The 15,937-nt window shown below is 36.9% G+C and overlaps 1 protein-coding gene across 2 annotated transcripts in view; it reads left to right on the top strand.

Moving 5' to 3' along the window:
- The window catches only part of CPNE8 (copine 8), a 71,495-nt gene extending 55,910 nt beyond the window's left edge, over window positions 1-15,585 (top strand). For both annotated transcript variants that reach the window (XM_074540022.1, XM_074540023.1), the window contains 6 exons: window positions 381-562; window positions 2,493-2,620; window positions 6,028-6,130; window positions 8,804-8,861; window positions 11,516-11,589; window positions 15,011-15,585. In XM_074540022.1, coding sequence (XP_074396123.1) covers window positions 381-562; window positions 2,493-2,620; window positions 6,028-6,130; window positions 8,804-8,861; window positions 11,516-11,589; window positions 15,011-15,199 — 734 coding nt within the window. In that variant the 3' untranslated portion in view covers window positions 15,200-15,585. The remainder of the gene's footprint in view (window positions 1-380; window positions 563-2,492; window positions 2,621-6,027; window positions 6,131-8,803; window positions 8,862-11,515; window positions 11,590-15,010) is intronic.
- The last annotated feature ends 352 nt before the right edge of the window (window positions 15,586-15,937 follow it).

The raw sequence follows: 15,937 nt of genomic DNA, 5'->3' as shown, positions 1-15,937 counted from the left end.
TTTTGGAACTGCTGGGAGAAACCTTAGAAGAACCCACTGAAAAGGGCCAAATAGTTCCAGGGAGAGTGAGGCTGAAATGGGGCCAAGCAGAGATAAGTTGTGATCCTCCTCCAAAGCTGCTTTCAGAATGTCGTAGTGCTTTTGTAAATTTTGTCTTAAAAGTGTATAAATTGCACAAATCTACAAGTTTCTTGCTGCCCTTTCAATGCTGAAATGCAGCTACTTCTGATGAAATGTATTTAGAACTACTAAAAATATACTACTTTTAAGATTTATTTGGAACACTGCATTTTTACCTGATACAACTTCTGTTTTAAGAGAGAAAATTCAAGTAATGAAGTGATTTAATTTTAAAGTAAATCTGATCCTTGCTTCAACAGGTAACCCTTTACAGCCAACTTCACTGCACTACATGAATCCCTATCAGCTGAATGCCTATGGCATGGCACTGAGAGCTGTTGGTGAAATAATTCAGGACTATGATAGTGATAAAATGTTCCCAGCTCTAGGATTTGGAGCAAGACTTCCTCCAGATGGAAGAGTATCACATGAATTTGCACTGGTAAGTAAATAAACATATACTTTTTTGGGAGTTAAGATTGTAGTCTTAAGCAGTTACTGGACAAGTAAAGAACAGAGAATGTGCTACATCTTTTGTGCTTACTCTAAATAGTTGTTTCAAAACTTTTCATCATACTGAAGTTACTTCAGTTGAAGTTATGGAGAGAAATCTGGAGTCAAGAAGTCCCTGTAGGCCAAAAATCGTAATAAAGAAAAGTAATAATCTTTAACCTCAGCTGTAGCAGCTTGAGAAACAGATGCTTTAAAGAGTTCAGACTGAAGCTAATATCTCTAAAGAAGCGAACAAATCATGTTCCTAGATAAAATTTCATTATTATTCTTACTATTCTGTCTCATTTTCTGGGATTTCTGTCTTTACAGGCTGCTAGTTCAGAGACATAGGGATATCTAAGTGGACTAAAAGATGAGGTGATAAGAATAAATCTGAGATTCCCCCATGGATCAGTTCAATTTCCAACCTAAAATCTACCAGGATTTGCCCGAAGGGTGATGCTTGTGATGGGTGTTGGTTTATCTACTTGCTTGTTTTGGGATTTTTGTTCTCCTCAGGGTAGGATAAACGTGTCAGAATTATAGCAAATGTAGGTGTACCAGGGGAGTGCTAATCAGTTAGCATTAAAGACATGGCAGCAGATTGGTGACTCTGGATGTGTATTTCTTCTGTCAGCCTGTGCTGGAAAAGAGTACAACATATCTTCCCTCATGGAAATGTTTTCCACATAGATCTAATTTAAAACAGGTGCAATTGCAAATACTCATTTAAATTGCAGACTTTGGACTTTGTATAGCAAATCCAAATATATTGATGCATCTTTCAGTTTTAAGGATATTTCTAAAATTAATTCAGTTTCTTTATGAGCCATTGTGATACTTTTACAGAAGAAAAAGCACCACATATGTACATACATACATGCATGCATATACATACATACATGCATATATACATACGTACACATATGCATATATATGTGTGTGTGTGTGTTATTCCTTCCTCTGTATATAAACTTATATAGGTGTCTCCCATGTAATGCTTAGCAGTGTTTTCAGCTCTCCCTTTTAATGTTTTAGACAAATTCTGTCCAAAATCCCCTTTGGTTGTCTAGATTCTCAGGCAAGTACACTTTACCTCAGAATGAGTACTGGCACACTAAGCTAATGAGGTGTTGGCATGTGAAGGAGAGTAAAGTTATTTGAAAGATCATAGATCATTTGCCTGGCCTGACATGGGTCTGGAATTCTGCTTTTGTGTTTGTATTGCCATCTGTTAATAGATATCCTCATTAAAGACTCATTATGGAGATAGGTAGTAAAATTCCTATCCTAAGAATTTACACTAGCAGCCATTTTGTGGGCTCCCAAACAGTAAATTCATTTCTTCTTTTGCTTATACCAGGTCAAAAATAATTTTTTCAGCGCAGAAATATCAGGCCAAAACAATGCAAAGTTTATTGCTTACCTTACACACTTCTAAGTGTATGAACTCAGGGTCTGGCTACCATTTCTTTTTCTCACATTTTTAACAGAATAAATCATTGAGCCTGAACTGTGCTCCCAAGCATGCTTCCAGGCGTACATCTGACCTGTAATTCATACCTTAAATCCACACAGGGAAATGCCTGTTACTGTTGTATGTATGAAGGAGGGTTTAATTACACTGAAGGTGGTGTTTATGCCCAGGAGCCAGCCCCAGTGATCCAGACTGCTGGGGCTGGTGGAACCTCCTTACCTCAGCAGGTAACACCACAAGCAGACTTGGCACATACACTGGGCATTTGTGGTAAACTCTGAGTAGATCCTAGAATGCTTAGGTCTTTGCCCTTTACATATCTGCGCAGGGTAGTGTTCATTAACCTGTGTAGTTTTTACTGCATAATTACTTATACTGATTAATCATCTCTTGTTTTTGTTAGAATGGAAACCCTCAAAATCCATACTGCCATGGAATTGATGGTGTAATGGAGGCATACTACAGGAGTCTGAAATCTGTACAGCTGTATGGGCCAACAAACTTTGCTCCTGTAATTAATCATGTAGCCAGGTAAGCATCACAGCAGGTGCTGGGCAGAAACTTCTTTGTGTCAGAACCAGTGCTACATATAAAAGGCTGCAGTTACAGAGAAAGATATTTATTGACAGTTGTTTTGTTTATTCAGTCCCATAATTAATTACCTTGTGACTTTGAGTAGGTTTGAAGACCATATGCTGGTATTATGCAGAATTTAATTGCTGCTTAAAAAGAAATACAGGTGATCCAGTTGACCAGCCTGAGTCCAAATCTTAGCAGAAATCATAAGGAAATAAAATTTTTGTCATGTCATGTTCCTTTTTTGTCCTTTAGAGCGCAGAATTATTACTTCATAGAAAATATGTGCATCTATCAAAAATTTTTATAAGCTCTGAGTTTTTTTATGTACGTGTAGTTTCTCTAATCTCTGAATGCCCCACATGTCAACAGAATCTTCCAGGTCTCTCTGTACCAACAATTCTAAGCTGGTAGTGGCAGTTTCAAGACAGCTGTCACCATTGGGGAGCCATGGTCCTGTTATGCAACACCTCATCTAATTCCTCACAGTAAAAACCTCCCTGTGTTTGTAGAAAGTTTCTTAAGAAGGATAATGTTGCCTTATTTTGGCAGACAAGATCTTGACTTATAATCTTGAGCTCAAGACCTTGGCAGTGTAATACCTCCATGAATTTATATAGGAAAGGGATATGGCTTAGGTGATTTGCTGAACAGATTTTATTTTATTTATAGACACAAAGAGCTACTGGTTACAAAATAAAGAAGCAGGGATGTGTAAATCATTGTACTGGTAATGTTTTATTTATGAGCTTGCAAAATAGCTGATTTTAATAGCAAGAGATATTTATGTACTATCTGGTTTGCTGTTGTTAGTTCTATAGACCAGCAGAAAATAGTTTGTAAATTCTGTGGGGCAACGAATTTTCTGTGGCCCTAGCATGGCTAGATAGCTGATTTCAGCTATTTATCATTAGGGTTTAATTGTTTTGTCTTCAGATCATACCATTAAAATTATGTACATGTATTTTACATTACTTGTCATCTGAGAGTATCTGTCTCCTTTAATCTTTCCTCTGACATGATCTCTTCAGTAGCAGTTTTCCATAGATGTGGCACTCAGTGTCTGCATTGGCCACATTATCTGGAAATCTAACCCAACAATTTTTCTGGCTCTTTCTTTTTCTTCAGAACTGATCATAGCACCTGAGATGCCTGGCTCAGAACTTGGCAATTTATCTCAAGCCTGCTATTCCTTGCAAAAATTGAAATTTTGGATCCGGTTTTATCAAAGTATTGGCATAAAATTAGTTATTTTCCTCACCAGTTGTTTTTCAGGAATATTTGCCAACATTTGCAGAATAACAGAAGACTGTCCACCAGAATTATTAGTCCTTCCACTGAACTTTTGTCTAAATACCAAGTTGTTGCAAACTTTGGGAGCTCCTCCTAGTAGCAAATCAGACTACATTATAGTGGGAAAGCTAAGTGTCTTCACAAGGATTTCTCCTGCATGATCATCCCTAGAGCAATCTGTGTATCAGTCCAGTTCTCAGTAACACCATTTCCTTCAAGGTTCAATTTCTTGATTATTCTGGTGACTCTCATTGACATGGTACTGCCCTGAAGTTACTCTTTGAACCTACTTTCATCCTCAAAGAAATTTCTTCTTTCCACATCCCTCCTACTTAAAAGAGTGCCTCTGATGAAATCTCTGTAACCAATGTCAGATATTACTGTCCTGTTGTGATCTTGGTATTCTTTGGAAACTCTTTAGGCAGATAATGATGTTTTTTATCCTTTCCCCAGTCAGAGAGTTACCGAAACGACATCAGATTCAACTTAGTGTCATCTCCCATCTCCCTTCCTCATGTAAGATCTTTCTTGCAAAAGGCTTTGGAGCATTTTAATCTGTGAAAAAAATTGAAAGAACCAAATTTTGTTCCATTTCTTCAATGTAGGTATGTAGGCAGTGCCAAGTGCTCAGGTAGGATAATGTTTATTTTACTCTCTCATCATACCTTGTCAATGCAATCATAATTGAAAAGTTTATAAGCCGTGTGGAAAAGTGAGATAAAAGAAGTCTCTGCTTGGCAGCAAAAACGTGTTCCGTGGTAGGTCTTGCTAATCTCAATATTTAATTATCAGTCCCTACTTCCAGCATGCAAATAGGTGACATCCAACAGGGTCACTGCTTGTATGGCTTTTTTACCCATCTGGATCCTGGGGAGAGGCTGGAATATGCTGATGTTCTGTGAGTTAGTTGTGGCTTTCTCCAAGCTCTTACAAATGTTGTGGCTGCAGCATTGTATTTATCAGAAGTAGCTGCCTGCCAATGCACTGTGTTATCATTAGAGAGTTTTGTAAGTATATGTAAGCATTGTGGCCATCACTGAACATGCTCTGTTCAGTGAGCCAGGCCTTTCAGATTCAGTGGCCAATAAAATAGTGAGTTATTTCACAGTCATATTAGGTATTTGGGCATGTATTCAAAAGTATTCCTGAGGCAACTAATTTTTTTCTTTTATTCCTCTCTCTACAACTCACTGCACAAAGTTCTACTTCTTGACTTCACAGCACCAAGAACCTTCCTAAAAGCAGGAACTGTAGTGGCTCTGAAGCAGCAAACAGCTTCCCACAAAAAGTTCTTCAGTTCAGGCCATAGAATTTAGTGAGGCTTTTTGGGCTCACTCTCTTTCAGGACTTTGCAATCCTTCAAAAGCTGCTCGTTTTCAAAGAGTAGTTGCTTCTTGGGCCCTTTCACTGAGGTGGGAATGGCGCTGGGTGTATTTTATCTTGCATTCCTGTACAGCACAAGGAGAAGCTTGAGTCTTGCAGGAAAGGCAATTTGTGGGTGGTGCACAGAAATTAATATTGAGGCCAGGGTTGCAGGGTGCACATTCAAGCCTTTTACAAGCCTGTACATAGATGTGAACTATAAATCTGCAGTCATGGTCAACAGTATATAACCTGGATTTGTAAGACAAAAAAAAGAAGAGAAAAATATGCAATATGTTGATTCCTGTTAAGTTTTATTTGTGCTATAAACCCAACCATTCAGTATTCATGTATACCCTTCATACAAAGCTCTGTACCCCATAGGTAATGCCTATTAAACAACTTAGGCTTTCTAACATCTCATCATTCTATAAAACACATTCTGTCCCTGCTCCTTTTGGTGTGGTGCAGTTCCCATTTTTCACTGATGCAACACATGCAGATTATCAATATTGTATTAGTAATGTTTTTTCAATGTTCTCATTTAAAAGTATAAAGTCTGACTTAGTTATGAACGTCTTTACTTTTGAAATTCACTGTGTTTTTTAGTCCTTGGTAGTCAAATTTTACAAATCCAGCTTGTTTTCATATTAATTCCTTTTATAAAGGTTTTTTTACTATTATAATATTGGTTTCTCTTCCCTTAGATATGCTGCTTCAGTAAAAGATGGCTCCCAGTATTTTGTTCTTCTCATTATTACAGATGGAGTTATATCTGATATGGCTCAGACAAAAGAATCCATAGTGAATGTAAGTTTTACTGAAAGTGTTGAAATAATGTTTGTAGGAATTCATATTTTAGGCAATAAAGCAAGTGGATTAATAGTTCAGGCACTAGATTTGTTCCAGGAGTACCCATTTTTACTAAATAGGAGAAGTTTATTATGCATAAAAATGAAAAGAAAGCAAAAGTTGAACTTGACCTAATTAGATAGTGTTTTGTGGTGATACTCTTCTCTCTAACACTGTGTATTTGTATGATTTTACTCATTTATTTCTTGCCTTCTCCTTTCTCATGCACATCCCACCAAGCAGTTTTGCACAGTAAACTCTTTTTTGTCTTTCTCATAATTGACAGTTTTGATCCCCACACTTTTTAAAAACTGCCCCCAACTTTCTGATCCTGAATGGCAAGCATACCAATTATCTGATTTCCCTCAAAACAGTCCCTAAAACTCTCTAAGTTCCTTATTTGTTAGTTTCTGTATTTTCTGTTTTAGTTTCTGCATTATTTTCAGTATTTTTCTCTTCCAAACTGCCATGGGTATAGGTAATATTCTGTATTATGAGCCGGTTCTATTGTGTTTTTGCCTGTGGGAAATTTCAGATAAAAGTACTCACAGAAACACTTCTAGACATGTTTGGAAAAGATCTCTACCAATGGTTTCTAACATACCACAGTGGATCTAGTTAGCAGCAGAATGGTGAGTTGAAAAGCCTACATTAAAGTAATTTAGCATCATGTCCAAGTGAATAGTGCAGAATTAGGTGGCACAGTTTTGAAGACCCACTTACAGTGCCTCCTGTAGAGATTTGATGCTGTTTCAGTTTGTGGGGTGCACATGAAAATTCTGCCCCAGTGTTCTGCCTCTCCCTGGGGACCAAGATGCCCTCAGTCCCAGCCTGCAGCACAGACACAGAATCTGTGTGGTAATAAGCTTGGGAATTCATTCTCCAGCCCAGACTAGAGGTTTGAAACATAATTTCTTTTAGATGAGCTGCTCTTAGGTGACAGAAAAACTCAGTGCAGAAAGAAGGAGCAGCTCTTGGTTCTGACTCACCCTCCCATTTGAAGGCTGTGCATAAGAGAGCAGCGAGTGCAGTTGGCTGATACCTTGTAAGATTAATTCCTGTGCCACCAAGACATACAGACAGCCCTTGTTTTCAGTAATAGCTCATTTCAACAAATAATGGTTGTTAGTCTGCAACTGTCTGGAAACACAGCAGATGTGTTAGCTTGGAATAAGTGGAAGTTTGATAATATTTGCTGTCTGGGTTTTTTATGAAGTTGCCTTCATTTTTCTGCATAATCCTTGAAGTGTGAGCACAGTATACCAAGACAGAACTAATTAAATGCTATTCAATAGCAGTTTTTTTAGTTTTAATAATATCCATAATACTAAAAAGGGCAGTGATGTCCAATGCAACTTGATGTATATAAAAGTCAGAGTATATTTCAATTTTAACATTAATTGTGCTTTTAGGCATCTTTCTCATTACAGCATATATGTCAGACACATTCTGTTTTACCAAACTGTTTAAAGGTTATGCTGTCATTCAGGAAATGCCAGCACTTGGGTTTATATGCAGAAGTTTAACTCTTTGTCTTTATGCTGTCCTTGCCACTTACTGTTTCATATTTCATTATATCACATGATTCTGTGTCTGTGTGAGTAGGAATCTCTTTAAAGGATACTTTCTTTACAATCAAAAAATAACATTCTAGAAAACAGAAGGTTCTGTACTAAGAGATCAGAAGGTCCACATCTGTAGATCTGAAGGTCTACATGATTTTTTTTTACAGTAGCAGTGTATACTCCTGTTTAATGTTTAAAATGACTGTAGACATTTTACAGTTTATCACAGTATCTCAATAAGCAACAGAGTTACCAGAATTATCTCAGTAAGTTGTCAATCCTGGCATTTGCTGAATGTTCTTTGGTTTTAGTTGATACCTTCTTCATCAGAGGCAGATTCACATTATTTCTATAAACTGATGCTACTATCAGGACAGGAGAGTCCAATATTTAAGATAGTGTCTTCACAATTTTAAAGATTTTACAGAGTTTATTCAGAGAAAGCCAGATATCTTTGAATGGTTAATATAAAGTAAAATGAAAAATCTTACCACAGGCCAATTCTATATCTTACTTGTCTGTGGCATGGATGATTGACTAGAGTAAAATTTCATTAATGGGATAAATGTAATATACATATTGCTCAAATAGATTATTTCTTTCCTTTTAAAAATTGGCATAAGATCAATGTACAAAATAGTGTCCCATAGTTACAAGCAGCTGTGTAAGATCAAGAAACAGCAAAGCACATTTAAATGAATGTCAGACTGTTATTAGGTACATATTTGCAATTACTGTCAGTTTACAAAAGTTTCTAGTAGAAATTTGTCCTCTTAGTTGTTATATTAATATTAAATGCTATCATAGTTTCTTGTCTTTAATTAGCATCCTATATGATTCAAAGACTTGGTAATGAAAAAATAAAACAACCATGTGCCTTTCTGTCTTCATGCAAGATGTTTTGTACCACTTAAGCAGACAGTTTACACCACTCAACTTTTTAGGGGGAAAAATTTGTTCTTGAAAACATAATTTCTGTGTGGTTTTGTTCACTTTGTTCTCAGATCTCCTATTACTGGCAGAGGTTATGTAATGCATTAAACCTCTTTTTCTTCTTCTTTTGAAGGCTTCAAGGCTTCCAATGTCCATAATTATAGTGGGGGTAGGACCAGCAGAGTTTGATGGTAAGTATTCTAGTGGTTTTTCTAATTGTTTTTTAGATTTGCTTACAATTTAGTAATATGTAGCTGTTCAAACAAATATTGGTCTTTAAAAGAACATTATATGAAGCGAGGAGTGAGCGCTGCTGGCATTTCCAGCTGGATTGATTGATTGATAACTCGGTGTGATTACAAGCTACCATGTGGAGCTGTGTAGCCCCTCAGGCTCTCTGTTCAAGCCAGAGCCATATGGGAGCTCAGCATTTACAGTAAAGTAAGTATACTCAAGAAATGTTCCCTTTCTTCAGCACAAATATTTAGATGCCTTGTGAAGTGTCAGTTGAATGGAAATATTGATCTTACTGCAGTAATAAAATCTTGAGAAAAATAAATACATTTGAGGTGGTCTGGATTAAACAGGGTTTCACTTGGTGACAGGAGTGAGCCCTGCTGTGCAGCAGCATTGACAGAATATTACAGCAAGAGAGAAATTACCAGGTTATTTATATATTCTTTCTGTGATGTTCTGGAACACCATTCTCTGTTGTAATAACTAACCTGCTTCCATTATTTGTATTAATTTATTAAGTGTGTATCACTGCCCTATGAAGTGTAGACATTGTGTGAGTCTGTTCCTCAAAGTCCTAAATAATTTCTTTTTAATTCTAGTACATCAGTATACCTTCTGTTGTACATGAAATATACTTAGCACTACTACCACAGATGTTTACTGTTCACTAATGACTGTACATGTTAATTTCTGTACAAATACTCTAAATGTAGGAAAAAAGAGGAAAAAACAAGACAAAAATTATTTTATATAAAATTTATTTTATTTTATTATAAACATTATTATTGTGCTGCTTGGCAAGTGGTATAATAGTAATAATTTTAAGTATCTTACTCCATGAAGAAATTGTCTAGGTGAACACTTGCACTCCAAATGATTGTGTGCCACAATCAGTGAGAAAGGACAGTTTATATTCATAAATACATATGATGGAAATTTGTAGACTTCATTTTTACTCCAGGGAATTCCAACATAGTCCTCTGTTACTTACCATTCTCTGACCCCTCCATTGCATTTTCCCTTTCTCCCTGTTTGTCTAGTCCTTGGATTTTCCCAGGCTCCCTTTCTCAGTCAGGACATGTTCTTGGGGTGTCGGGATTCTGTTTGTACTGCAGGATGCAGTTTCCATCTTTGGAGCCACAGCCTCAGCATGTGCTGCCTCAGGGAGATTCACCCTGAGCTGTATGCCAAATCTGTGCTCCCTCAGTGCCCACGAGGACAGAGGAATTACTTCCATTTACAGAAATTCCTTCTGCAATAAACAGAAATTCCTTCTGGAATAAACAGACTCCCTGTCTGCTGTGCCTGCAGGAGGGTGATGTTCAGGGTGTCTGCACATTCCAGTGCCCCTGGAGCTTCAGTTCTGCCCTGGAGAGACCAAGCTGCTCCTCTTCAGATCTCCCTGTTGCCTACATCTCCCAGCCCCTGGGGAATACCAGAGGGGTTCTTAGAACTTTGCAGTTTGGGTAGATGACACATACACTTGACAGAGCTTCACTTAAAGGATGTGGGGGTGACTGTAACAGGTCACATCAGAAGCATTTCTGCCCAGTGTTCTGTATCTGACATGGCCATGGTTAGTTTCCTAGAGAATGTTAAGAACAGACTAAGCAAATTTGATTTTTCCCTGTATACTGGTTTTAGGTTGGAGTTTCCTGGGTAGGATGTCTTTGTCTATTTTGGATATTTTTTAGGGAAACTCCTTCAAACACTTGTTCAGTGTCCTGGTTTGAACACGTGTACATTTTTGCAACAGAATCATCAGGCAACATGCTCTGCAGACCCACTGACTTTTTCTTTGAACAAATAAACTCTGTTAGCTTGGCTCCTGATGGTGTCGTTTACACTTTTTAGCTCTTGCTTCAGAAGAACTAGGTTTGAAGTGCTGGTTTCAGTGAATTTAGCCCAGTTTGGAAACCCCTGAGAAGCTGAGGTGCAGGGCTTTGGTTTTCATGGCACACACCAAAAGAAGGTTTTTGAACTGCAGATCCAATATCTCAGCAATAACCTGAGATCCCAAATCCATCCATCTCAACACTGACAAGAGAGCAGGTACATCTTTCCACCTGGAATGGCTTCCAGGTATCTGGACAACAGAGCTTACCTGTATCCTGCTTAGAAGAAACAAGAAAAATTCCCCAATAAATTTAATATTTCTTTAAGCACTCCTCATTCCTTAGCATTAGAAGATATTGATTTTTCAGTGTGAATGTGAGTTATTACCTCTCTGTGCTGTTTCCTCTGATATCTTCTGTAACAATAGCTGCTGAAAATGAATTCTTCTCCACCTCTGAAAGTATATATATATTGCCTTACAAAACCAGATGTACTTGCTGTTTTGAGAGATGAAAGGATAAAAACTTTGTCATAGTCTGTTCTTTTCTGAAGGTGGCAATAAATATAGAAGTATGTATTGTCACCATGAAAAAGTGCAAAACAGCTACAAAACATGATGTATTTTCTGATGCAAATGATCTTAACAGAGTTACCTAAAGACGACTTGTTGGTTTTTTATTGCTCAAAAGTGTAATTTGTCTGAACATTTTCTCAGTAAGATGATTTTATTGTGTACCTGAACTCATAAGGGTTTTTTGCTTATTTTTTTAAGCTATGGAAGAACTGGATGGGGATGTAGTGAGGATTTCTTCAAGAGGAAGATTTGCAGAAAGAGACATTGTGCAGGTGGGAGAGAAAATATATTTTCATAGATAGATTTTACTGTTCCTCTTTGTTTTGAATTCTCATTTCTATCTATATTCCTACCTTTCATTTTACCTTAGCACTGACATACTTTATCTTGAGGTGTTTATAACAAGCTCAGAACTCTCTGTGACAGCTCTAAACCTTTTTGTAACACACAAGAGTGGATCTGCATTTGTTAGGAAATGACCCCTAACTGACAGGGCATTGTTATAAAGTCTTGGTGTTATACAGCCATGGAGAAGAGTTAGCTACTGAGAATTTGGAGAAACATGATGTTACTAGAAAAATGGGTTCTGGCTAAAAGTAAATCTTCTATGGAAGCCATATTTCCTGGTAGTGCCTGAATACATTTATAAAGTAGTGTGTTTAAGTTGGAAGGGACTTGGAGCAGACATTTAGTGCAACTGCCTGGCCATTCTGTACAGGGCTGACTGAAAGTTAGAGCTTGTTAATAAGGGCATTGTCCAAATGCCTCTTAAACACTGACAGATTCAAACCTCACCTTAGAACTGCCATTTCTTCTTCTTCCTTTATTCCTCCTATTTGTCAAACTTCATGCTGTTCAACTATTTTTCCTCTTACTTATTTGCACTTATTTCTGTACAAGACAGGTTGGATTTTTATATTGTTGTTTAATAGAATATATGTAGAGGGAGAATAAGTGAGCCATATCAATAGCTCATGCTGCATGATAGTTAAGGTCAGATAGCAGCTGATGAACTTTGGGATATGTTTATTTGTTTCCATTTATATCTGCGGGAACTGAAACTTCAAAATGTTTAATGTTACAAATACTGATACATGAATGTTTAAGGATTGATTTGATTGATAACTGCTGGTGGATGTAATATTTCAATCCAAGGACGTGTTCAAAAGGTGTTTGACACCTGATTTTATAGTTTGGTTTTATCAGAAGAGAAAAATAAAGAAAGCTACATCAATATATGGAAATGAAAATGATCAGAACTCTTTTTTCAGTCTTCTTCAATCTTCTTGCAGACTACATTAAAATTCCCTCTATTTTTTTTTAAATGGGGATCAGAAGTGAGCATAAGACAGAAATTAAATTACCTTCATACTCTCTATGGATATACATTAAAGAAAGTCATGGATTCCTGAATTCTAATAGTTGAGAAAGACACTTTTTTCATTTTTGCAACATATAGAGATAACAGCTGATGAGAAAGTGAGATACCAAAACTCTTAGAAGAGTAAAACATGCTGGTTTCTTTGGTAACTGTTGTCAGATAGTTTTGAAGGTAGGGATGATGTAAGACGGCTGAACAGGATATAAGAAATAGTTTCGCATTTTGTCAAAGTCTTTGTAGTGTTCCTTGGTGTCCACATTGGGCTGGAGAGGGGCTGTGTGTAGTGTGTTGTTCTGGAAATGTCAGTGCTTTCAGCAGAGCAGTGTGTGGGGAGGACCCCAAGCTCTGCAAAGCCCTCTGTGCCATCTCAGATTTTCAAAGCTAATTCAGGTATCTTCTGGCAAGCATTGTACTTATGTTTAAATGCATTTAAATATAAGCAACATAATTTCTCTAATAATAACAGCCCAAAAATCTTTAAAGAGCATAAATGGATAGAGTTCTAGCATATTATAAACAAGATTTGTGAAAATGCTTTGCTTTGTGACTACTAACTTGTGCTGAAAAAAAAATGCAGTGAATACCCTTTTGTATTTCTTTGGAATTCATTGCATATCAGAATTCTATTAAAATGTTTATTTATTATTAATATATTTTAATCAGAATGTTTCCCCATGCCATATTGAACCTACCCAAAGACAGAATTATTTTGTGCTCTTTTTCTGTCTAAATACTAACAAATATTGACTTTATAGGCTAACTAAATAAATAAAAAGGAATTCTGTCAAACTGTCTAAATTTGGTTTGACCTTTATTTTGTATCTAGCAAGCTGAAACTGATTTGCCTTTATAAAACTAGCTACTCAAATTAAAAAGTGGGTTTTTTTGTGTATTAGATTAATTAAAATTAACTAGTGAAATTACCTATTAATTCTATAAGTATTGTGAAATATTTTGATTAAGTTAGTACAGGAAAAGGCTGTCTGTTAACAGTGAGTCTTTGTATGTGTTATATTTGCTACTGGCTGCACCTCATGTAGAGGCATGTTCTTCACTGTCTCCTCCTCACTAGTGTGGATACATGTTGTGGGACTCTGTGTTACGTATGTACCAGTTCTTCCTCAGTTTTAATTTCTGCTCCTTTCCTATCCTTTTGCTGTTTAAGACATTTTAGGAGAATATTTATTTATAGTGATGCACCTGCTGTTTCTCCTGAGAATTTTGCATATCAGCCTTTTTAATTAAACTCTTAAATTACAGAAAATGACTTGGCATTCCATCAGTTTCCCTTTGGTTTCTCCTATGCCTTTCATTCTATTCCTCTGCCATCTCCATGTTAGCTGTCCCTGTACATCTCTAGGTTTGCTTTCCTGTCCATAGTTCCTCCAGCTGCTCTGGCATCTCTGCAGTGTGGGGAGAGGAGAAGAGCTAAATCAGGCCAAATATGTTGTATAATTGCATTTCAAGAATTACACTGTTGAAATAGCCCCACTTTGCTACAGAACAGGGGTCTGAGATTTCATGTCTGCAGACTAATGGGTAAGGGGATCTCTTAGGATGTTTTTTGACTCAGACTGCATGTCCTTTTTACACAAGGAAAAAAAAAATCAAGGAGCCTGGATTGTTTCCTTTTGGTATGCCAGTAGCACAAGATTCTCATTAAGTATTACAAAATTCAAACCAGGACTGGGCAGGTAAATGGTTCAGGTGTTGAACATCTGCATATCACATCACAAGTTCTTTTTTGATCCAATCATTTTTGCTTAGCTTCTTTATGCATTTGTTAATATCCTATTAAAAGTGTTCAGGTGGTTCAGAGTTCTACTAGGTATAATGCAAAATGGTCAAAAATTTAAAGTCATCCTTTCTATTCTGTTCACTTCAGAGGTCAAAAAAATCAACTCAGCAAGTGCCAGAGTGGAGGCAGTCTGGCGGGTGGTGCAGGAGCAGGGAATGGAAGCTGAGAGTGGCTTTCTGAGACAAAATTACCTTCTAGCATGGAAAGGGTTGAGAGATAACCCAAATATATCAGTGAGGCACTTAATCACCAACCTGAGCTCACCATGGCTCATGTGAAGGGGTTCACCCAAGTGAAAGTGTCACACTATTTCTATTAGAAGGCAGATCTGTAATAATTGAGATACAATGTGCATTTATAAAATATATAATATAAAATGCAACTTATGTATGGGTACATTAAAACTGTGTAAGGTAACATGTTCATATACTCTAAACCCCCTAGGTTAAGCTTTCTTATTTTAATGTTGTAAGATCTGTTCTGTGTCTGAGTGAGCATCTCTTTTGTGCTGCAGTTTGTGCCATTCCGGGATTACATTGACAGAAGTGGAAACCACGTGTTGAGCATGGCAAGACTGGCCAAAGATGTACTGGCTGAAATCCCAGAGCAGTTTCTGTCCTACATGAGAGTCAGAGGAATAAAGCCATCCCCTGCACCACCCCCCTACACACCCCCAGTGCACGTGTTGCAGACACAGATATGACTGCTCTGAAGTGTTTGGCATTTATCACAAGTCTCTGGATGCAGCAGTAGCTTCTGATAACTTCTTGGAGCTAGAAAAGTTCTCTTCACATACCAAAATTCTCCTATTAGTTGCATAAGCAACTGGAAAGCTTTTAAATGCTAGGAGCAAAATGTTGATGTTCTGAGACTTTTTTTTTAGTCCAAACTAAAACTTTTTTGATGTATTTATTGGAGGGGGGAAGCACAAGTCAGGTTTTCAACTCAGAAGATTGGGTCCTCTCTGAATACTGAGTGTATATAAATGTATAGGAATGCTATTACTCTGTATCAATGTTTACATGTTACTATTTTTAAATTTCAGTACTTTTATAACTATTCTTAAGAATAAAAGTTTGGAATATTGACTCACATGTCTTCTGGCTTGCAATAGTTTGTCACAAGATAACAAGAGAAGCAATATCTCTTTGAATGTTTGTCCAGACAAATACAAATGAAAGCTAAGGACAAATATATCAATGTGTTTTAAAGTAACTGAAGTGCTTCAATCAGTTCTTAGTAATCCATTCATCTCATGTATTGAAAATTTCAACTCCTAAATGTAAATAACATAATGGCATATGACTTATAACTGGCTCCAGACTGAGGGGGAGGTATGTGCATTTTTTTCAGAGATTCTCCAATTTGTGAGTTTATCTAAGTTTACAGTTTTTTAAACTAACTACTGAAACAAATTAGAATAGTTACTTGCTGTAATTAA

The sequence above is a fragment of the Zonotrichia albicollis genome, chromosome 4, assembly GCF_047830755.1.
Source record: "Zonotrichia albicollis isolate bZonAlb1 chromosome 4, bZonAlb1.hap1, whole genome shotgun sequence".
Classification (NCBI taxonomy): Eukaryota; Metazoa; Chordata; class Aves; order Passeriformes; family Passerellidae; genus Zonotrichia; species Zonotrichia albicollis.
This window is presented reverse-complemented; position numbering and strand designations above follow the sequence as displayed.